Below are 24299 nucleotides of genomic sequence, written 5' to 3'. Positions count from 1 at the left end.
AAATAGTAAAAAAACTGCAAAAAAAATTTGGAAAATATTAACTGGGCTAGATAATGATTTGAGGGGTGGGAAATATTCGTGACATGCACTTAAAGACGAAAGCAAACTATTAGCATGTTTACAGGAATCATCAGCTAGTCACAGCTGTCTGTAAGGAGATGACAATATTGGAATACAATCCTTTATAACCATGATAGCAGAAATCTGGTCAAGCAGGACATACAGTGCAGTATTTATTGTGCCATTACCAACTCTGAGAAATGATGAGGTGTTGAGGAACTGAACTTGTACAACTTGACATTTATTTCAGTATATTGTGGACTTCAAAAAGCACCCACTGCTGCTCATAGACAAAAAAAATTAAACAATTGAAAACATTCAAGAAGCAAAAGAGCAACAACATGTTAATTACTGAGTACTACACTTTAGTAGAAGTAACAAAAGATGAATACACACAACAAAGTTCCATAGTAAATATATTTTCAATAAAATATATAAAGTACACAATTGGTAGATTCATTTTACCAAATAGCTGTAAAAATTTGCAAGGCATGATCAACTTGCCAAGGTAGAAAAAAAATTGCATTTGAAGTTATGACCTTGTTTAATGACAAAATTTTGCTCTTTCTGAAACAGTAACTTTATTTTGATGTTAAATTGTACATAATAGTATACTAGCTGTACATAGCTATAGTAATGTGCAGCATCACTAGCTTTATGCTTTACCTTAACACAACTAAATATGGATGATAGTAAACTCAATTTTGTGAATTGGAAACATTAACAAACAATGTAATAAGGACATAAAGACACTTAAGGGCCCAATTACAGTATGAGGGACATAAAGACACGTAAGGGCCCAATTACAGTAATACTGAAGAATGCTAGACCCACACCGATCAGTTTCAGAAATCAACATAATCCTACGGGGTCTACTTACTTCACAAAACCATTTGAGGCCACCTAAGAAAACTCAATTGTTTTCATTAAGGAAAACGTGGCACAGTGTTTTCTAGGTGCACCCAAACTAGTCTTTAGCAATGCAATCTAATCTCAACAGAAGTGAAAATCTCCATAATGAAAAACAACACCATGTCACAACAAAGATCTTGACAAGACAAACAATCCTAATTTACTTTTTTGTACCATCTGAAATAATGTTACCAAGTTTATGACATGCAGATTGTGTGAACTGCTGACAAATTGTCTCACTGTTCCTATCTATGTGTGGGAATTCATTATTTAATTCAATCAATTAACAGGCTGTTATTTCCCAGTAGACCTGACTTGAACTGTCTTGCCAACCTTACAATAATCCTGCCAACAAGGTAGCTGACATAACATTACTTGCTGGGTACAGACAATGGACACCACCTTTAGGATGTTGCCCATCTTTCATGTATCTTTCCAACCTTTAAAACCCAAGTGTCAAATCCAAGTTGGATGAAAGGCACCCATCAAACATTATCACGATCAGACAATCCAGACTGCACATTGTGGCCAATCAGGTGGCATCGCCTTTACAAAATACAATTGGAACTAATTTGAGATAATTGGAATTAACGTATTTGATAAATCTGAACAACTAAAAGATCCTATTCTCCTAAATTAGTTCCAATCATGTTACAAGGAATTCCAAATGTTTTCATGGAAAGAGTATAAATAACAATCATGGTTCTGAACTAAAGCCATAACGTTTAACTTGTCACCAAATTTTTACTATTTTGTTTATAAACTAGAATATTAGGAACACTTGTTGAACAAATTGTCAGTAATCGATATGTATATCACTTTTGTTATCGTTGACAGGTAACTTTATGTTCAGATCAATATTTCACTGTTAACAACAACAACAATGCAATATACATATATACATACAGTGTTTGTAAGCCAAATACTTGCTTAGTTTGACATTTTACCACGGTTGTTAGAATGAAAAAATACCGATATAATATTATCTACAGTCACAGATACCCAAGCCAGGATCCATGAACAACATACATAATGTAACAGACAACTTATTAGAAACAGCAGGGAGCTTTTTTAATAATTTATTCATACATACCTCTTAGTTGATGCAATCAATACATCTGATCGTTACACATTTACTTAAAAAGCTATGCTTTTTAGCCAATTCTGCTCACAATTAACAAACAAGTATTCACAAGTCTTTAAATTATTATTGATTTTTTTGCTTAAACAAAGCTGAATACCAATGTTTTAAAAGGGGTTTGTTCTTTATGTTCAGATATGTCTCATATCATTGACACCTCACTATCTCCTGTCTGTTTGATGATTTCAAATGAAAAAACTTTTGGCCCCAGATTTCATTTCATAGTTACCACCAGTTTGTGAAAACTGTACCCAGTGTTTTGAGCAAACTGCTTTTTCACTGCAATGAATACTATGCCAGATGATATCTTTTTTGTTGGATTTTGGTACTGATACACTTTGATATGACAGTTCTTTATTGTTGTAAATTTTCACTTTTGTTGCACACCTGGAGCCAAAATAATTTCAAATTTGGGAAGTTTTCTGTGCAAATGAATTCATCAAACAGACATGGGCAGTGTTTTGAAATGATTCCCTAAAACCTCAAATTTTCTTTTTTGTTATAAAGATAAACAAAGTGGAAGAAAAAAATAAAAACAGCAACAAATACTGGTTGTGTAAATGTATTTCAGAATTTTTGCTTCAGTCAAAAGCAATAAATTGCCCTTTGCTTTACAGGGAGTTGTTGGCCTTTGACCTTTCAAATTTGACTTTTGTTAAACTTTATATTCAGACTGATGTTGCCAGTTAGGTTCAAAGGTCATTGTTATTCAATAAGATTTCAGTCTAAAAGAATTTTCAAAAAAGCAGCTCCCTCAAAATTGCCATGTAAAATTGAAAAAAATCAAAGAAAATGGAAAACATGTTAAACACTGATGCACTGCTGATGCATTACTCACAGCACAAAGTGAGATTTTTCTCTGTCACAGACAGCTGAACAATTTGTATCAAATGTTCAGAATTTTGTATCACTGTGAAGTTTTATGGCTAACACTCCTGCCCTTCACGCTGTGGAATCATGCAAACCATGTGGCTGTCATGATCAGCAATTTCACAAACAAATTCGTCAACCTATACAAAAACAGACTCAAATATTACACAAACGCATCACTATTGTTGTCCATGTCATTATGTCACACCCTTTTTCTATTCTTTGACAAAAAGACAGATATAAAAGTAATCACCAAGCATATGTCAGTTTTCCTATATGTAATGTAGTAATAACAAAATTCTAGTGTGTAATTAGCATTCCTGATTATAGTTTGTCCAGTGGAATAAGTCTTTTATCAGTAAAATCAATGAATTTCTCATAGCCATAAAGCCTATGAGTCAATGTAAATATCAGACAATTTTACAATTACACATCTCATGGAGTGAAGATACTAAAAAAGCTAGTCCCAAAACGTTTTTCTTGGATATTGACAAATTCCAAAATCACAATTATGATAACATACATTCTTCTACGAAGTCAAATCTTAATTAGGGAAACTTACACCCTTTCATCCCTATTTCACTGTATGTGGGTTCAACCGCACTGCTGAAAACAATGGGGATATGCCAAGGTGTGACTGTGATGGTGGAATGGTTAGACCAACCTTTATGAATTCCCTGAAATCAAAGGCCAGCTTATATTAGTGAGACCAGATGAAACTGAAATGCACCACGTGAAGGATTTATTTGGCAAATATACGCTGTTATGATAGGTTGATATGATACATGATGCATTACTAATCTTATTGATTTCACATGACATGGCATATCCCTGGAGGACTTTAAAATCACATTTTACACCTGGGACATGCAGCAAAGACTATCAACGTAAAAGATTAGTGACCTGAAAAATTATATAATAATTTATTCACCAGTTTTAAATGCAAGTGAAAGTTTATAGTATGTGAATAAAAGGAGAAATAAGTTCGTCTATTTTTTGCCATGTCTTAATGGTATTTCATGTAAATAAGATTTGTTTATCTTGTGATGTGTGCCAAAAGTTCACATTTCGTTTACATCGACCTATGTGACAATGACCACAATTTTGTATCATCTGGAGTGGAGTTTTTACCAACAGCATTCATCGTTTCTTTGTAACATTATACGGAATGAAAATGAGCATTGAGTCAATCAAAAGGAACTGTTCACTTATGTTTTGACTTGTGTCCACTGTCTTTTTTTCATTTAAAAATGTGTTTCACTTCAAACAATCATGCAATATTTGACCATGCAATTATGTACAGATCTCAAAAACTTTTTTCAGAAAGTTTTGAGTTTGCTGGCCTCTGAATTTGCAGTTGCAAAGATCGATAGTTCTTCATCCACACTCTTGTTGCTAAGCTAAGGAGTTAGGACACATTGTAAACAAACTGATACGTGAGCGTATGATGTATTACAGTACATGATGGTTGTGTTTATTTCTTGTAGACTCTCCAGCAGAACTTTAACACTTCTTTGGAGTGCTTCCAATCAAATCAGAAATGATCATGAACCATCAGACCTAAAGAATTCTGCCATCAAGAATACACTTGTTTTTTCTCAGTTTTGTGCAATTTCCCATAATTTCGGAGTCAAAACAATGACGGTTGGCATCATAATAAAATGTATAAATCTATACAAAAAAGACAATACTACTTTAGAAATTCATTTGGAAAGCAGGGAATTGCTTTTGATTACAAACGTTCGAGACCGGCTTTTCTCAATAGATAAGAAAAATTGTTAGGCTCATAAATGTAATATAAATGAAATAAAGCATATTAACGATGCGACTCAGGTTCAAAGGTCAATTTTAGCAATTTTTTTTTTATTTCAAATTTCGAACCACTGACACGTGGTCTTTCTTTTGGGGAAAGGGGTTGGGTCACATCGTACCGGGAAATTCCTGAAATATTACTAAAATGGCAAACTATCAGCTACACCGCGTGCCATTATTTCCCTTTTTTCTTAACAGTCGCGGATTACCGACCACGATATCTTTGATAAACACGCAGAGATTATGTATAGGCTTTGCGGTATAGTGCGCATGCGCTAGCTTCAACGTTAGGCTCAGCATTTTGAACTCCGCATGTATCGGTACGGCAAACACGTCGAGCAGACCAAAGCCGGCGCTCGCGCTCCGTACCATCGAAAAAGCAAGCGAGGTCCACAAAAGCAGACCTGAAAAAGACGCCAACGTGCGCAAAGGTCGATTTAAATATAAAACAGTTCGACTTTGGCTCATACTCCCTGCAATAACGATCAAGAATGCAGTGAAGAGTCAGATTTGGCCGAGGACGCAGACGATAACGGAGACGTGCTCAGTTCAACAACTATGAAAGTATTTGACACGCTGCTTTTCGGACATATTAGGCTATGCTGATTACATACCCGAGTCCAAAAATTAGCCTGAGCGAGATGAGACTTCTGTTAGTTGCGATAATTTTATCACTCTTGCTGTACATGCTTGGTGTTAGTATCGTGTTCTTTTATATTTTTAAACTCGAGTTTTCTATCGTGCAGTCTTTTCGTGTATGCTGAGAAACCGTACCCGACATCACGCGACATTTATGTCAAGGAGTTTCCCAAGCCAGTGCAGGAGTTCATACACACATAATGTAGATTCACAAGAGCAAGTTCACCGATCTGCTAATTTTTCGAAACGAAATGCAAATATTTTTTTTTATTTCATGCCTTTTCTGCGAGGGTTCACAAATGATTCTTGTGTACGTGTTGTCTACACTTATCAATTACTCGCAGACTCCACAGCTGCTCGCTGGACCTCAACACTGAACGTAAAACAAACCCGGCTCAACTTCTAGAAGTGCTGAAACTAGCAATTTTTGCTATATGAGGTCAGTCATCGAAAGTTTGACTAAAAGTAAAAATCTCCGAAATAATTATGTTTGCGCTGGTATAGCGTTCTACGCTACGGCGTGATTATTATTAGTTTGATAAAATCGGTACAAGAACACATATAAATAAAGTTTGAAAAAATAACACGAGTAAATCTCTCCCGTCGTAACAAAGGGCGACAAGTTTGCAGTGTGGTGCAAAAGCTAAGAAAATACGACAGACTTTTTATGTTGTCAAGAGTTACGTGTGTTCGTCTCATCTTGAGGTAGGAAAACTAGCAAGTGACGTCCCGTTCGCACAGTGTCGGCGCTAACATGAACTTGACAATCACTTTTCACAAAGAACATGCATAAATTGCCGATCGCGAGACAGGAAGTAGACAACTTGAGTCAAGAACAATTGAATGCCCGACGCGATCGCGCGACGACAGCACATAAGTCTCGATCGGATAGACTTTTTTACGCAAGTTTCGACGTCTTCGTCTTGACTGTGAACTCTGGTAACCAGATTGTAACCGTTGAGACATAAGTATACAGTTAATCTACTAGTTAAACGTTCCAAAAATGGATTAAATCGCTAAGTACCCCTCTGTGTTTGTTGTGTAAATACTACCCACTGCTGGCACTAAGCATTTGCCAGTTCAGTGTATAATTTCTTTCTATTTTCACACAATCTGCAATCCTAAACATATTCAAAATTCCAAAAACTGACTCTAAATATTTAAACTTAGTCCTGGTGTAAGAAAATTCGCAGAAAATAGTGCACGAGTCGGACTTCTTGGTCACAATGTGTGACGCATAGGTCGTTTACACAAATCGTCGATTTTCTCAGTTCCGTTTTTGGCAGTGCGTACATTATTCAAATAAGTATAAGTCGGCGCCGCCTGGACAGACTAGACTGATTTTTCACCTGTGGACAGTGAATGAATATATCTGAAAGACCGTGTCTCAGATTTCCGATAAAGGGCCTGGAAGTGAAGATATCCTGACAAACGTGAACAAAGGCCGATAATTTATGCAAAAAACGTCAAGTTGACACTTTGAAGGTGCATTGTGCGAAAACAAAAGCGAATTTCAAAAATCCGGGACACGGTTTTTTGCCCAGTATACCCAGCCGTCGATTGCCGTAAACAGATCACCAAGGCCGATTGGAGATTTGTACTTACACTTTTTTGAGTAAAAAAACTAAAAAATACGTGTTTTTGAGTAAAACAGCCGTATGCGCACTGTTTTTAAAAAACTAACAAATTTTCTGAACTCTTCGGTGACTGAGCAGATAAAAAAAGTACCACATGTCGGGTGTGTGACCACGTCTTCTTTGTGAAAATGAGGATTGAAAATAAGTGACAATGAACCTGAGTCGCTACCTTAAAAGGTTAGAAACAGAGAAATGTGACAGAGAAATATGAATGAGCAATTTCTAATAGAAATCAGCTTTTCCAGTTGAAAACAGTTTCATATTTGAAATTAACTGACTTTCCAACACACATACTGTATCCGATTTTCCAGTGCACTTAATGCCATCACTAGGTTTAGCACGACATACATGATCATGCATACAGATTTCAACCATGCATAGCTTTCAACCATTATCATGTTTAGTAGTTGCAAGCTTTGGTTTGGTAGATGGCACTTCTGATATATAAAGGAATAGGGCAAGCTGCTATGGTTCAACATCACAGGCACAATAGAAGGCAACTGGTTTTCATAAGAAAAAAAGGGTTTACTAGAAAGCACATATTTCAACTTTTTCATTAGTTTAACGCAGCTGTAGAACAGTCAAATAGTGGTAATCTTAGGGTGCCTTTTATATGAAACATGACTCCCTAGGGTAATGCTGAATCATAATAGTGCTGAGCATGAAATGAGTATTCTTCAGATTGGTCTTCCATTGGACCCCATTGTTTTCAATGATATGGTTGAACCACTACATACATGTAGGTACACACAGTACAAGACAGTTAGCGGTAGGTCAGTCCATGTTTCAGACTGGTCAGATATAAATGCATTTGCTGCTAATGAAATACTGAACACGTGTGGCAGCTGCCCTAAAATACATATACATACTAGAGGATGGAGAAACTTACTCATTGCAGACTATGGGCAGGTTCTCTAGTCTATCTCCCTCCCTGAAAATGCCGGATGTTAATTCCCACATATCCCAAACAGTTCCTACATGACCAAAGCAACATTGTAAATGGTTACATTACAGCATCAATAGCAACGTGTGCTCTGCAATGGTTCCCTGTACATAGTACAGTCTTCATATGATTGGCATCAGTCCGTATCCATCACGTTCAATCAACGTTATGGAGTAAAAGCTCTTGAGTGATGTAGTTTTGCATTCTGTAAAAATGTTTGAAGATATTGCATCCTGGGTGTTGAGTGTAAGACTGAGTACTTTGTGACGTATCTCTTTAAGAGGACCATCTTTACACCTTGTCATCTGCAAAGAAAGGCAATGATATCATGTAAGACTTGACCAGTAAAGTCAATTATTGACAACATGAAAAACTGATTTTCTGACATGATCAGTCATCCAAAACTTTCATCAATCTGAGCTCACATGAGTTGACGATAATAATGCAGTTTTCATGCATGAACACTGTGTTGACAAGCTAAATAGTGTGCATTTCCAAATGGTTTGGTATGTAGATCAAGAACTTGCCAATTGATGTTTAAAACAAGGACAATAAAAGAGCTAACAAAAGTTACAGCTACAGGTAATTTCAGTAAATGTATAGGATTCCATTAAAGGCAGAGCCTCCCTTTAAAAGGGTGCCAACCTATGGCGGCGTTCATTGTGTAAGTGGACACCAAACAGGCAACATGAGGGCACACGCTCCAGAAAATGCCACTTTTTAGTTTTTTCCAACCGCGAAAACGCTGACAGACTGCCAAGCGGTCAGCACGAAGCTGCTGCTGATCGAACTCAATGGTTATATTCAAATTCTAACATGACTGGAAGACGTTCGAGTGTGGTGCCGGGGAATAAATGACCGTTGGAAATTTGAACCGACCGTCAAACAAGCGGTTATATAAGCTCTGTTTGCAGGATTAGCAAAAGGTGACAAAAGATTGAAATCAATTTGTGTAATTAATGTTATAGAAATCAAACACCGTACTGGCCATGTGTTTGACTGGGAAGAGAACTCCACTAATGCGAGAACCTGGGATTGAAAAGTGCGGCTTTAAATTTAAACATTTTTAGGTACATGCAGTCTATGGTAATGTACCATTATCTAAGATACATAATTATGAACAAAAGGATTAGAACAGATATCACTGATTACATGGTGACTACTTCTTTGAGAGCCATTGATGATACTGATAGTCTCGCTTTCCAGACCTCATTCACTTTGCTGATGCAATTTAAATCATCAATGTACAGTGCGTCGCTGTCGGTAGGGACAGACAAGTTGTGGAGCAAAGCAACCATGGGTCTGAAGACTGCCACTGCATTCCATTGTGATGATGTCAACTGGGCAGACTGAGCATTGAATTCAAATTGTACATATGACCCTTGACCTAGACGAATGGGACTAATAGAATCTCACACCCCCAAGGACCTGGGATCAGATTTCTCACACGAGTTGGGGATATTTTGTCTCACACGAGCCGCAGGTGAGTGTGAAACAAAATATCCCCAATGATGCGTTAAAGTCACATTGGACACGTACAACATTATCAAAAATCGTTATACTCTGTCGTCTGCCACTGTACTCTGACCTGCTTACTTTGCGTGGAAGGAGGGAAATAAGATCAAGAAGCTCGATGCTAAAATCTTAGCACTGTCAGGTATGTTGTATGCATTAACATGCATATTACTGATATGGCTTTTTTAGCCTAGGTTGATATGCATTCAATGTTTCAACTCGTAGATCAAACATAGTAGTGTTGCTTGTATTAATATTGTCAGTTTCCTTTTTTACAGATGACAAAGAAGATCTCGGAACAAAAGAGGCAGAATTTGGTAATATGTTGGCAGAGGCAGGTCCTTCAACCGATGAGCCCCAGAATACAGCTCCGTCTAGCGAATCACTGAAAAGAGTAAGTTAGTCTACGGTCCCTCCACCGTGGTTAGTCTCATTATGAAATCGAAGTAGCCTTTATTCTCGATGAGCGGGTACGGTATCCCAGTAAATGTCATAGACTACGAACGAAATTCTTGCTCAAATTATTAAGTCGGGTGAAGTTTTAGACGGCGTTTTTGTGGTATTTCTATGAGTCTACCACTCTCATACTAACTCTTGATGTTTATGCCCACAGACGTCTGATGAAACTACGAGATGCAAAACAAAGACAGGCAGCAAAAGGGTAAGTCGGCACGCAGCATTATTCATGATATTATTTACCAACAGAGATAATCCATAAGTCAACGTCAGCCTATTCTTTCCAACGCGCATCTACCCATATTTCAACTGAAAAATGTTAAAAGGACATACGCCATCTTACCTAAGTATTGGATTCCATTGTATTACGTTGCGATATCGGCCGGGTTGCAAAATTAAATATTTGGTACTGTTACTGGTAAAAATGTAGTTTGTATTTTTTTTATTTGGATCAACAGTCATGTAGTGATACTACTAGCAGTTCAAGGCAGAAGAAATCCAGGTCAGCTAAAGATGTAAGTATTTTCACATTCAAAGCCAAATTTGTAAAAGTAATTAGAAGAGCAAACAACAGAGAGATAAAAACGTCGTTATGTCTACACATCTGAAACGCGATCCGAGTAGTAAGCTAAGAAACGATCTTGATGTATTTGCATGTTCATCAATCTTACACTGTTCTACATGAATTTTATTTTTCAGACCTTCAGGATTGAGGCGAACGGCGATCCAGGCCAATCTTCCGACGAACCCTTCATCGTACCCACATGCAATACCAACGTTCCCGTGTCATTGTAACTGGTGAGGAAATGGAAGCAGTCCAGCGGCAGGTAGAAGAGTACGGCAGGCAACATAACATACCGAAGTCCACAAGTACCTAGACAGACACCGACATTTCCGACAAGGCAACGCAGACAGTCAACCGTCAGAATCAGGGGAGCCTGGATGTGTCCGAAAGACTGGAGCGGCTGGAGAAGAAGCAGGACGAGTTGATGCAGATGCTCCGGTGCTTACTAGATAGATCTTCCCAGGAAACTCCCGCTACGATTAGTCAGCATACAACAGTCCCCCTTCCATGCCAACCTACGTCGCTGACCACACCGTCCTTCATCCCTGCACCACGCCAGTTAAAGTTTCACAGTCAACCAGTCATCACTCCATCGATGCCGCCCCAACACGTTTCTCATCTTCCTGTGCCTGTAGCCCTCCCTTCGGGAGAGACACTTCCCGAAGTTACCGTATCTTTGGATAAGGTTCAGGAGGCACTTTCGGGTGCCTCTTCGATAGGTAACTTCGCGAAGCGCCTTGTGTACCTTGTGTACAAACCTGAAGAGAGGGTTAACAGAACGGTAAGCGGAAATACATGTAGTTGTCGAGGCCTGCAGAAGGAGGCGTTGAGTCCGCGACGGAATGACGCTATCTACCAAGCTGTGTTCACGTACTATCCACAACCAGTTGCACTTGCCGACCACGCTAGTGTTTGGAAACGCTGTATTGTAGACATTGATAAGGCTTTACGGAAGTATTAAGAGATCGCAATAATATACGTGAAAATATCAGTTCAACTTGAAGGAATTCATTGTTTTTAGACTTGAGACTTCGTATTGTAATTTTTTTTTTACTTGCAAGGAACGATTAAATACTGTTCATGAAGCTAGAAACTACTGTCTTTATTTTCTTTTCGTGCTGTCCTATATTTTGCAATAAAGATTAGTTGCGACATGGCACTGATCAGGTGATGTGCCAAAGGCCGTCTCAAATGAGTATGCAACAATTTTCAGTGCAAATTCGTGTCAGTATTTTTTTTAACAGTTGCGATCATTTTGCCACTTGACATAAATTTTTTAACTTCAGCATTACATTTGAAAATTTAAACAAACTGAAAGGTAAAGAAAATAATTCCGTGAACTTAATAAATGCAAGTATCGACGAACTTCATACGTCGAATAAGTTAACGGTTTGTAAGGGGGATGAATCAATCAAGCTGCCTGAGGACGAAGTCGTGCTGGCTCCTTCTCCGATGCTACCATACTTTAATTGTAGTTGTCATGAAAGAACGACACAATTTATGAAGACAGATGAGCTGCACAAGTCTGGCACTGAAAATCACGAATCTCTTTTCTGTACAAAAACTCGAATGTACAATTTTCTTGAGATTAACATAACCTGTCATCGGCCTTGGGCATGGATTTACAATCAGCGTTATGTATATTTACGTCACGGTCCCTGTACAAAAGGGATCGTGCGTGATTAGGCCTACGTGAACTAAAAAACAAATCTTTTTCATGTCTCCGAGGTTCGTGTCAGTATAATGATAAAATACTTTCGGCAATGAAACACACCTTGAAGATACAAAAACGATTTGATAAAGTAATTTTCGTAATCCAACAGATATGGAAAGAAGTAAATGCGCGAAATGGTTTTGAATTATATAATGACTCCGACACAATGATTTCCAAAAATTTCTTTATTCCCCTACTCTTTTCCCCCCCAAAAAAATATTTAAAAAATCTGAACAGCAGTTATTCAGAATATTAATTTTATTTACAAACTTTGAGAAAGTCTTCAGTGGACGATAACGATATCAATATATTCGGAGGACCGCTGATAGAAGCAATGTCAGTGACACTTTCGTACTGATGTTTTGCTACGTACCAAAATCAACATGGAGAAACAAAACGTTCGCTGTGTTTTGAACAACGACAATGGCAACTATTGAAGTAATTTGCTCATTTTCCAACCTTGCATGACTTTACGTCCATGCTTTAGGTCGCCTACGTGAAGTTAAAATCGGCATGTGAAATTATTAAACAGTTTACGTACTTCTGAGATATACCCCCTTTACAGCATGCAATGTTTCACACTGTTTATTCTTAGAATTCGATTTCATCCAGTTTTTCACCAACTACAACATTTATTTTTGAGTTGGAAAATCTCATGTGCCACTAGCTATTGTGTCAACCATTTAATCATGAATATTCTGGGTAGGCCACCGGCCATTGTTGTGCGTTAGCGCTCGTTAGCTTCTTTTGTTTGGCTTAACAATAGGCGTTAACGCAGCGTCATAGAGCTCGCTAACGTTGCGTTAGCTCTGCGTTAGCCTTGCGTTAACGAGGTCGGAAAGTGAGTTCTGAGCTGAACTGTTGTTCCAGTCCGTGTGTTACTTGTTGTGCCATTGGATAACATGTCATGCGTGGAACGAAACAGACTGTTTATCATCCAATCAGAGCTTGTGTAATATTTACTGCAGAGTGTGGGACGATTTCTGAGAGTGTGGGATCGATTTTTCCCACACCGTAGATCCCGCACTCCCAGCGGCCAGGATTGAGAGAATAATAGAATCCCACACTCCAACGGGTTGGGATGGAATGTCTCACACGAGTTGGAGAATTCTGTCTCACACGAGCCGAAGGCGAGTGTGAGACAGAATTCCCCAACGAGTGTGAGACATTCCATCCCAACCCATTGGGGTGTGGGATTATTTTTCTCACGTCCCTCCAATATCTTTAGAAAATTGCATTTTATTGTGGTAGGTTTATACTATCAAAAACCAGCACATGATTGCACTTGTTTCATTTGTATCATTCCGCAAAGAAAAATGAAGTTCCGTTCATTGATGAGCATATCAAACACGTTAACATGTATATTACCGATATGGCAATTTTGTTTTGTTGGTCAGCCACAAAATTCTCCAGGTCATCTGAGGAAAATGTTGCGAAACAGCTCTGGTTGCCATCTGTTGATGACATTGCGTGAAAGCTGTCGTCTGCTACAGCCTCGTGTGCAAATGGCTCGCTCATCGAAGTCTTTCGCTAACTGTATCGCTGTCAAGGCAGTTCTTCTCAAGAAAATATGTCGACGAGCGTTTAGCCGATAGGTTTGTAATGGCCTGAATTCTCCCGTTACAACATAAAAGCGGTCATCCTCCGTGTATTTGTTGCCGACGCCGTGCTGACCGTACTCAAATCTAGAACAACCTGTTCACTCTGCGGTTCAGTCGTCTGTCCGCTATAGTGCCAGTTGTACATTACGCGATGTTCTATTCGTCAAATAATTCGTACAGAGAACTAGGCACTGAGCAGAATTGACCAATCAACATACTTTTCACATACGAGGTGTTCGGTCGCGCAACAATACAGAGTGTGAGAACAAATTGTTCTCACACTGTGTTCTCACACTCCCAGCGCACTGGGGACGTGAGAATTGCATGTCCCAACCTGCAGCTTCCATCTTCCATTTTCTGCTTTATTGTTGCAACGCCTCTGTCCCCTAAATATATAGTATCAACCTTGTGTTGCTGCAGAAAATTTACTTGATCTTTCATCAGAGCCACTAATTGAGATGGAACCATGGCGACGGACTTGTGTTATTGTAAGCCTCTTTTGTTTGTATTGTAGCAGAACAGTGTGATCTGAAAGACAACAGACTTTCCGTATCCAGTTGTCAAAATAACGAACACTAAAAAAAATGCATTTGCGTCAACCTGCTTGTCTCTCAGACTCATTATCAAACTTCTTCATTTCTACTGTCAGGTCCATTTTTTCAGTCAAACTAGCTACGGTGCCTGTCATGTTAGCAGTCTTGTGGTACGTCTGTAAGTTGAGGGAATCCCTGATAGTCTTGACGTATAATTGATATGTCATTTGATTGTTTACAAGTCACTTGTGACAAGTTTATTGATGCTGTCAGTTTCATCTTGTTCTTTGTAATTATTTTTAGAAGCTCTTCTTCTATTGAATATGCACAAAATTTCGCCTACTATCTCAAATGTTGATGGAGCTATTTGATTGGTGGGTATAAATATCCTGGAATGTGGAAATCAGTAGTCTCCAGACAACATTGCTTCGAGCTTAATGCTAGTCAAACTCCCAACACTTGCGGCACACTTTTCTATGATTATCATGCAAGAGCGAAGTGACTGAGGTCTGGAAGTCAAGACTACATTGATGACTAAAGTAAATGACAGCAGAGATGTTCTGATCAAACAACTGTAATGTGAAATGTTACAGTCAAACACCAAGCATTCCAATGTATTTATCTAGTATTTGAAACTATGAAATCTCACAGTCGGACACCAAGCGTTCCAATGTATTTATCTGGTGTTTGAAGCAAAAAGACCTAAATTTTTAAATACATGTATATGTATGTTTGAAGCTTCATACTTTTAAATAATATATTGTCAAATATTCCAACCTAAATATTATCATAAGACAGTACCTCGTGTGATTTCAATACAGATCATTAAATCTTTTTTACAAACATACAAAAGGGAGTTATAGAAACACGCAAACAAACTCACATCGACTCCATTCATTGAGTTTTGCCTTTTGAACCCGACAGATGACTCTGTAACGATCTGCCAGAAGATATATGTAATATGACATCCCATGAAAGAATGGTTAAGGTAGTATGCACCTCAAAAGTGAAAACGTTTCACATTTGTCTTACCAAATCACGAATAAAACTCTTGTGTCACTTTGCAAATGTTGGTACAACAGAAACAAATTACCCAATATTTACCAGTTTTTGACATTCAAAATGTCTGCCACTCTTGTATTGTCTCTTAGGGGAAAAATTAAAATGTTGATGTTCGAAAAACTAAGAGAGTGAAAAATTTGCTTACTCCAAGAGCTTTAAAATGAATTGTCACCAGTGGCAGATCAGAAAAAAATAGTAAAAATTTGAGATTCTGAATATCTGTCCTGGAGGCGCATTCTACCGTAAATTCCCGTTTGCTGTGAGAAAAATATGCCATTTGATAAGACTACTTTTATAACTTTCAGCCATATCATATTGACAATGAGCTGTCCAGTTGTTTCAGAATAGCTTGTAATGAATGTACTCACCATGATACCACCATTTTGTTTTCTTGGGACTTTTACTACATGTTCTAACGTAAAATGTGTTATCTGGTGGACGTTTCTGCAAAGAAAAGTAAAACAGCATTAATATAAAAGGTGTCTTTCTTTCTACAGTAAACCTGCACGTAACAAAGTAATAGATGTCAAAACTCTCAAAGGTTACTTTACATTTTTCACTGCTACCAATAACTTTACCTGTAATATCTGCCTAGTGGATTCAGTACTGAAATAATGACATAATTATTGGCTGACTATAATGATGACATATTGGCTAAATACTTTTACTCCATTGCACTTCTAATTTTGTTGTTAAATTGACGCCAATAATTTACATCAATTAAAACTGTTTTATTTGCTGCAAGGTTTTATTGTTAGTGTACTCTGTTGATACTATGATCTTTGTAGTGTCTGCACACTGCTTATTGTGTATGAGTACGGCCACCTGAGTTGCTCTGGTCAAACGCTCAAAGGTCACATGAGGTCACTCAAGCCAAAAATGAGTGATGTCCTCTGCTTCCATGGTTTGAGAAGTCTATAATTCATAATGTGAAAACACTGTTAAGCCCTTTCCCTACATACAGGCTCCACAACTAAATACAAAGCTGACTTAATAAGAGTTTTGTGGTGTGACACTGAACAACAGACTTAAAAATTTTCACAATGCAAAGGGCAAGTGCAGCCCATCTCGTCAATTGATGTCTTCAACAACTTTGTGTTTTTTGCTTGTACTAGTGGATGTGCAATGCTCCAAGTTCAATGAATCAAAGATAGCCACGTTGACCATATGATGAAGCACAGACTGTATGACAACTGACTTCACTTCTATTTGAGTTCTGGCAAACACAACATGTCAATGAAATTATGTCACTGTTAACCAGTATTAGTGACATAAAAAAACATAAAACATTCAGACAGGCAAATATTTCACCAAGAAGACACCAGCAGACAGACATATCAGCCAAGACTGCAGACCATAAGGGTCACTCTATAGGCACATAACAGTTTATCATCATCCCTGGAGAATACAAATCTATTTGCCATAGTACACAGAATCACATAATGGTCATCAAAACTGCAAGACTGAACAAGACTGTACACATACTGGGTATCTATGTAGCAAAGGTTGATGGGTAACTCTAATGCTTTACATGTCACACCATAACCAAGATAACTACCCGCAGGCCTAAGTTTGCCATGTGTGTGTGGAACTTTACCCTTTGGAGAATGCTGCGCCCTCAGTGTATAACACTGATATGAGGGCCAATAAAGATCTTATTGTGCAAATTGTACAATGATACAGCCTGGAATTAACCCTGATTAGTTACTTGAGACAGCATCTTTTTAGGAGACTTTCTGTTGTTAGTATTAGATAACACACAGTATGTGCCATGCCACAATGTGTGTTTACCAGACACCAAATCAGCAAGATTGAAAGAAATCGGCTGTAAATAAACAATGCTGCAGTGGGATTGACCACATAGACTAGAGTTACATACCTTTTCTTTACAGCTACTAAGCATACTAACAATACTAAGGCACACTGATTGTACTGATAATGCTGGTGACCAGTCCTCTGTAAGTATTGATAAACATATATGACCATTGCTATAGACATGTGGATGTACTGGAATGTTGCTTCCTATAAATATAACCTGGAAAAATAAAAGAAACGTTTTAGACTCCTGGTATTTGCATTTTGTTGTAAGTTTGATCAATACGTATAACAAGGAAGTGAATTTACATATTGTTTATTCATAAATGTGTCACTTGAAGGATATACTTCTGCCAAACAGGATTTGCTACATGTACTGGGTGTGTATCAATGACAGCACTGTGTTTTCATACATATATATCTATTAGAGTTATACCACAGAGTTTACTCACTGCTTCGATGACTGAAAGTATAAATTTGTAAAGGTATATGTATGCTTGTGTCATGTATGTATGTACAGTCACAGTAAGTATGCATGATGTTACAGTACGCAATAGATGAAATGCCCATACATGTAAATGCATACCATTGTCATAATCAGACTGACAGCTATATTAGTTGCATGTATATTCCAAAAGTAACTCTCTTACAATAAAGTTGGTGTACCAATAAACAGCAAATTAGGATCAAATGGTCAAGGCCTTATATAATTTCTGAAAGCTCTTTTGCTAATATACCGCTATAATGTGTTTATCACTCCATACCATAATTAAAGAAGCCAAAGCTCACTATGGACAAGAACTAAGGAGTTGTAAAGACATATGTTCACAGATGAACTATCCAACAAAAAGGTCAGTACATGTATGACTCACTGTGCCAATCCTGCAGACTGAAACAACTTTACAAATTATCCACTAAATGAAGACAAAACGCCTTTTACATTATTTTGACTACACTCTAAGAATCAGCAAACAAATCCAGGACTTAGTGTTCCTCAGGACCACTATTCAAGGGAAATCTACAACCTTTCCAGTAATCCTGTCTTCATTTTTGATCAATACTGTGGCACCAGTATTTATTTGCCTGGCAGTCTGGTAGAATGACAACCCATTGTTAAACAAAATTTATACACCCAAGGCAGATCACTACATTCGTTCATCACTGTCTCTGCTTTCTAGAATGTAATAACTGTTTTCAAAGTAATGAAAAAAGCTTACAACACGCATATCAACGATGAACATAGGAAAATATTCAACGCAGGTACAACAATAACAAAGTCTTACCTCTGGAGAGTCAAAAGGATATCTTGGCCCAAATTTAAACCTTAGTTGAAATTTTTCACCTTCATATAATGAACCTGGTGCGCCTTCTAGATCTACTATCCACCTACAATGAAGAAACGTCCCATGGGTTAAATCAGTCAAATTAATGCCATGGTATAAATCAAAATCAGTCAAAGTAATTCCATAGTATCAAAACCATGCCAATATCGTATTTATGTCCACTCTATCCTTGCCGCTGTTACTCATTCTTTTTCCATCCAAATGAAGATTATCAAACACGCAACAAACTTTACCATGGATTTTGCAAACCACATTATGAAATCTACTGATGTTCTTTGTTCCTAACTGAATTGGAAGTTGTTTGAAATACTGCTTGCTTGAGGCGGATTCTCAATGACAAAGATTGATAAACACAATATGATATCTACATTGTACGGTGGCTAATGTAAGAATTGCTCCATGTTACTTCTTCAAATCAAATATTAAACTTTTAATTAGTTCTTCAAACATCCTCTGCAACAAGCAACATCAAACATTCTAAACAAGGTTCAATCAGTTTTAATCATTTACGTAAGTTTAAGTAAATTGCTACTACTGTAGTTCCGTCTTATTGTTTGCAATAAATGTGCTCACTGAAAACTGAATCAACATACATTATATGAGAGAGAGAGAGAGAGAGAGAGAGAGAGAGAGAGAGAGAGAGAGAGAGAGAGAGAGAGAGAGAGCGCGCACTCGTGGCATATCTAACATTAACACCATCGATGTGACTTAATCATTATATCTGCTCATGATGATTCTTCAACTTAACCCTTACACTGTAAGGCTTGTCACTTCCCCATTTACTATTATAATCTGTAAAAGGCCGTATTGCGCAAAGTCCAAGACATACGTATTTACAGAGTATCTATTCTTTCAAGGGCCTTGCAATGTTCATGTTTTTGTTAAAATGCAACATATAGACCTTGGTATACCTCACTGGTTATAACAAACTTGACCTGATGATGGTACGCTACTCAAACTTGGCCTGATGGTACACTATACAAACTTGACCAGATGGTACACTATATGATCTTGGCAAGATAAATAGTCTAGGGGCCAGCAGCTGGAACTTTTAATGATTTTTCACCATTTTGGTTTTCATATGTCAATTGTAGTTTCTTGTTCTACTTCCCAAAGCATGTTGAAACACCAACAGAGGTTGTCACACAGCATGTATTCATGTAAAAAGCTCTGTTATGCTTATACTTGTATCCTAGTTCAGATCAGAATCCACTTGTCAACAATAACAACACAGTCTGCACACGTACTGGCTGTAGCTCAACATTCTTTTAAAAGTAGAACAAGAACTTGTTGTTGGCTTTCAAACAAAAACAATGGAAAAAATATTCAGTATTTTATAGGTCCAATTTGTGACCACATGTAATCATAATATTTGCATATAAACATAAGTCGTTAAATCATCTGGCCTGAAGGGGCACTAGAATGTCACAATTCAAGAATCAAGGCATGTGTAATGTATGGGGCAAAACAAAGCTGATGCTGATGGAGATTCTGCAACTTGAAAAGAAATGAGACTTACTGGTTTATTGTTGATGAAGTACTTTCTATATTGACACTGACCCCTGGTGGGGGGTCCTTCTGTAGTTGCATTAGTTCTTTCTGTAGCCGTCTCTGAATCAAACACACAATACAGCAATGATTGTAGACAACATTACAAATGTCTGGGACTGAAACTGTGAGATTATTCAACCAAACCTCGAATGGTGTGAAATGAATGACCGATTCCACGAACTGGTTGACTTTCACTTGACGTTTATCAATAAATATCCTGTTTATGTTGAAGAACTGGGTAACTTTCATCAAAGTGTCCTCTTTGGACATATTTGATGATATATTGTTTTAAATGTCATGTTTAATAACAAAAGTAATCATCTAACAAAACTGTGACGTGACTAATTTCTCGAAATCAATGTCCTCCCTGCTATCGATTACCGTGACTTCTATGTACATGTACTCCTATAACAGGAAATGCAGTTAATAAATTCGGTTCGGTGATCATGGTGAAGAGACTACAGATCGTGCGTGTGTCCGAGGCATGATCTTATGACCAGAGCGTTTTGAGTTCCGCACTTGTATCTATGTCACCGAATCAGAATCGCATTCAACTCTGATACTATGGTAGCACGCTAACAAAGGCTGCAACAAAATTATCTATCCGCGTACGATAGTCGATACGATAGATACACTTGCAAAAAAAATTCTGGGCCAGCCAGAGTCCATCCACTATGCTGTCCCGTGATTGTCAATATTACCGAGTTGCGGCTACAAAGAAAAGACGTTCACTTAGACGGGGTGTATACTTGATCATAACACAACATACAAGTCCAATGATTCTTTATGTTGACATCATTTCACTAGTACTTCAACATCCCTGATGATGTTTTTATACACTCTGACATAAACATCCTACGCCGCGACCTTTGTTGCCAGAGAACTGTCCGTCCATCTAACATGGATGGAGATGGATTCTGTCTCATTATATGAAATTTTGCTGATCTTGGCCTAAATAGGCGTGTGCAAATTTGTCCAATTCAAACACCTAATGTGGGCCAGAAACGCAAGAAAATGCTGATGACACAATAATACTTACCTGCATCGACGCCATTTTGAACCTGGTTGTGGTGTTCCTCCGAAAGGCATTGGGGTGACAGCTATATGCAATGAGCTGAACTCACGATGTCACACACAGGCGAACTGGAAATGAATTGTCAAAAATCATGATGATATCGTCTTTCTAATGTAAAATATTATGTAGGCCTAAGCCCTTTGTGTCGCGCGAGGGGTTAAGGAGCGTTCAGTTTTAATGGCGCAGGGGTGGGTCGGTAAATTCTTCCTGCGCATCAGTCAATATAGCCTAAGTGAAGGTTCCCAGATACTTCGCACCAAAAACCACTTCGCACCATACCATCTCGTCCCATACCATTTTCGCACCAAAACCACTTCGCACCAAAACAACCTCGTACCAAAACCACTTCGCCCCAAAAGTCACGTTGCCCCAAACCATTTCGCCCCCAAACAATGCCACTTTGCCCCAAACTATCGCCAACCGGTAGGCCCGGGCCCTTTAAAGCTGAAAATAACCAACCACTGCCATCGAAGTTTTCATCACCTATCTATCAACCCAGGACTGAAATCTTGAAATTGTACACATTTCGAGAAAATGACATGGTGCAAATCTGCGCACGTCGCCTGAATTGTAGCATTGAGTAGTTTCTCTTTCTCCTACTGTTTAGGTTTCATGCAACAATAAATGTTTCGTGGTAGCCAAAATGTCTTGACACATTAGGCCCCTAATGCTTCCAAGTTGCAGGTAAAAACAACGTTATGATACGTCGTGGCATCGTTGTTTTAGGACGAGTTGACGGTACTATACTTTGGGCGAAGTGATTTTAGTACGAGGTGGTACTTGGGGCGAAGTGGCGTTGGACGAGGTAGTACTTGGGACGAGGTGGTTTTGGTGCGAAATGGTTTTGGGGCGAAGTTGTGTGGGGCGAACTGGTTTTGGTGCGAAGTGTCTGGACCCCTAAGTGAACCCTCAACCCACTGCACCAAAAAAATGATGACTCCCCCACTTTTAAGACGACAAAAATTTCATACCCCCCCCCCCCCCATTGCCGGAGTAAAGCTGCACACACAAACACCTCTGGAGGAGGGGGCGATAGAATCCAAAAAAGAGATTCTCAGATTTTTTCAAATTAGGCTACCCTCCTTACAAACTTACAAATTTCCCCTTCTGACTAGCTATAATTTTAAAATTACCCCTCAAAGGGATTGGACAGAAATTACGGGTGGATCTCAATATTTTTGCACAAGCGTGTGTCAACAAGATGTTGACATTTGGATTGAATTGAAAATCAGCTGTTGATAATGTTGATTTACTATACATGGTAGTCTATGAGAAAACTATGCAATACTTTTTCAATACAAAACTATATCTATGTACCTATTTATAGATATTTGATAATTGACATAAATAAATGTACTTAATTGGGATAGGGTTGTAACAACTGGTATGTGCATAAAAATCTGACTTTGGAATTTCACCGAAAATGTTTATCCACTATACATGGGAGTCTATGTTAAAATTGTGAATAATTTTTTTCCAATGAAAAACTTCCTATACTTATGCAGACATTGGATAATTAATATAATTGTTCTTGATTTGAATATGATGGTTAAATTTACATAGTGTGTGTACAAGAAATTTGATTTTTGAATTGCATTGAAAATGTTTATACACTATACATGGGAGACTATGTGAGGAAACAATGAATGGAATTTTTTTACAATGCTAAACTAAATTAAATTGTGCTTTTAGGCCTATAGGTGTTTGATACATGTAATTGATACAAATGTACGTGATTCAAATAGGGTATTTGAATTCGTATGTTGACAACAATTAGGAATATGATATTGGAATTTCAACTGAAAGTATAATTTCACTTTTCATGGTATTTGTAGTCTACAGGTAACTGTTAAATATTTTCCTGATAAAACTTGCTATATCTCTAATATGTAAGTAATAGGAATTATTCATTGCCCTCAGTGAGCTCGATATACAATAAGACAATAGCCTAAGAGTTGCCAAGTCAAGATGTTCACGTGGCAGATAGGCCTAATTATACTTTTGTTCAGTTTTACGACTTCAGAGAATGAAATCATGCAGCGAATCATTTTTATCTCCTAGAATATTTTAGAACACGGAAACGGATACTTATGAAAATTAAGTGATCCCCACTCCTCTGAGCTGTTTGAAAAATACTGACAGGACCCCCACCCCTTTTGCAGTTTTCAAATGATCCCCCTGGATTTTGTCGACCCACCCCCAGCTGTAATAACTGCACGCTCCCTAAGACTAGAAATGTTATTTGTATTGATTCAAGATAAAATAGAAGTAACTGTTACTTGCAATATACGTTTGTAAGACAACTATGCCCAGTGTATGGACTGATCAGTTTCTTCGGCCGGGGGAGGGGGGGGGTCAACGTGTTTTTGACTTTGGTGATGGGGGTCAACATGTTTTGTAAATGCCAAATAGGGGGGGGGGGTAAGTTGTGTTTTTGAATATCGATATGGGCTCAAGCTTGCCTAAAATGCATCATGTCAGCCACAAATTTCATAATTCAGTCGCATTTTTCGGCGTGCCCTTTGGGCGCGTAATTTTAATAAGCAGACATATTTTTCCGTATGCCCTTCAGGCGCGTGACTTTATATCAGACATATGTATCAGAGATATTTCTATGTTTTATATTTTTTGGCGCACCCTATATTTTTCAGCACAACCTTCAAACGCATGACTTTCATATATCAGACATATAGATCACAGATATCTGGACATTTGATATTTTTCAGCGCGCCCTTCGGGCACAGTACTTAGGGACTGGTCAGTTTCTTTGGCCGGGGGGGGGGCCGGGCGGTGGATTCATGAGGGGGGTCACTCTGTTTTGACTTTGGTGATAGGGGGGGGGGGTCACCATGTTTTTGAAATGCCCAATAGGGGGGTCAGTGTGTTTTTGAATTTCGACACAGGCTCATCATTGCCTAAAATGCATCGTGTCAGCCTCAAATTTCATCCAGTTGCATTTTTTGGCGTGCCCTTCAGGCGCGTAACTTTAATAATTAAACATATTTTTCAGCACGCCCAACTTAACATATCAGGCATACATATATCAGAGGTATCT

At 38.1% G+C, this 24299-nt stretch overlaps 2 protein-coding genes across 2 annotated transcripts; one reads left to right on the top strand and one right to left on the bottom strand.

Annotated features, from left to right (window-relative positions):
- Nucleotides 1-280: 280 nt before the first annotated feature.
- Nucleotides 281-21321, bottom strand: LOC139134096 (ubiquitin-conjugating enzyme E2 W-like). Its single transcript, XM_070701004.1, has 6 exons — nt 21209-21321; nt 20138-20229; nt 18559-18661; nt 17340-17495; nt 15829-15904; nt 281-8319 (listed from the first exon to the last, which is right to left on the bottom strand). Exons 1-6 carry the CDS (start codon nt 21221-21223, stop codon nt 8306-8308), a joined length of 456 nt encoding a protein of 151 aa, XP_070557105.1. The 5' UTR covers nt 21224-21321; the 3' UTR covers nt 281-8305.
- On the top strand, nt 9410-10912 carry LOC139132638 (uncharacterized). Its single transcript, XM_070698908.1, has 5 exons — nt 9410-9497; nt 9793-9923; nt 10143-10190; nt 10444-10500; nt 10685-10912. The coding sequence occupies exons 1-5, from the start codon at nt 9410-9412 to the stop codon at nt 10778-10780; spliced, it is 420 nt and encodes a 139-aa protein (XP_070555009.1). The 3' UTR covers nt 10781-10912.
- Nucleotides 21322-24299: the final 2978 nt, after the last annotated feature.

This window comes from Ptychodera flava, chromosome 5 (assembly GCF_041260155.1).
Source record: "Ptychodera flava strain L36383 chromosome 5, AS_Pfla_20210202, whole genome shotgun sequence".
NCBI lineage: Eukaryota > Metazoa > Hemichordata > Enteropneusta > Ptychoderidae > Ptychodera > Ptychodera flava.
This window is presented reverse-complemented; position numbering and strand designations above follow the sequence as displayed.

Excerpts from the sequence above, each read along its gene's own strand:
- LOC139132638 (XM_070698908.1), top strand. The coding sequence starts at position 9,410 with ATGGGACTAATAGAATCTCACACCCCCAAGGACCTGGGATCAGATTTC. Across the intron at positions 9,924-10,142 it reads CTAGCGAATCACTGAAAAGA|ACGTCTGATGAAACTACGAG; the intron begins GTAAGTTAGTCT and ends TTATGCCCACAG. Across the intron at positions 10,501-10,684 it reads AATCCAGGTCAGCTAAAGAT|ACCTTCAGGATTGAGGCGAA; the intron begins GTAAGTATTTTC and ends TTTATTTTTCAG.
- LOC139134096 (XM_070701004.1), bottom strand. Across the intron at positions 18,662-20,137 it reads ACTTCATCAACAATAAACCA|GTGGATAGTAGATCTAGAAG; the intron begins GTAAGTCTCATT and ends TCTTCATTGTAG. Across the intron at positions 17,496-18,558 it reads ATCCTTTTGACTCTCCAGAG|GTTATATTTATAGGAAGCAA; the intron begins GTAAGACTTTGT and ends TTATTTTTCCAG.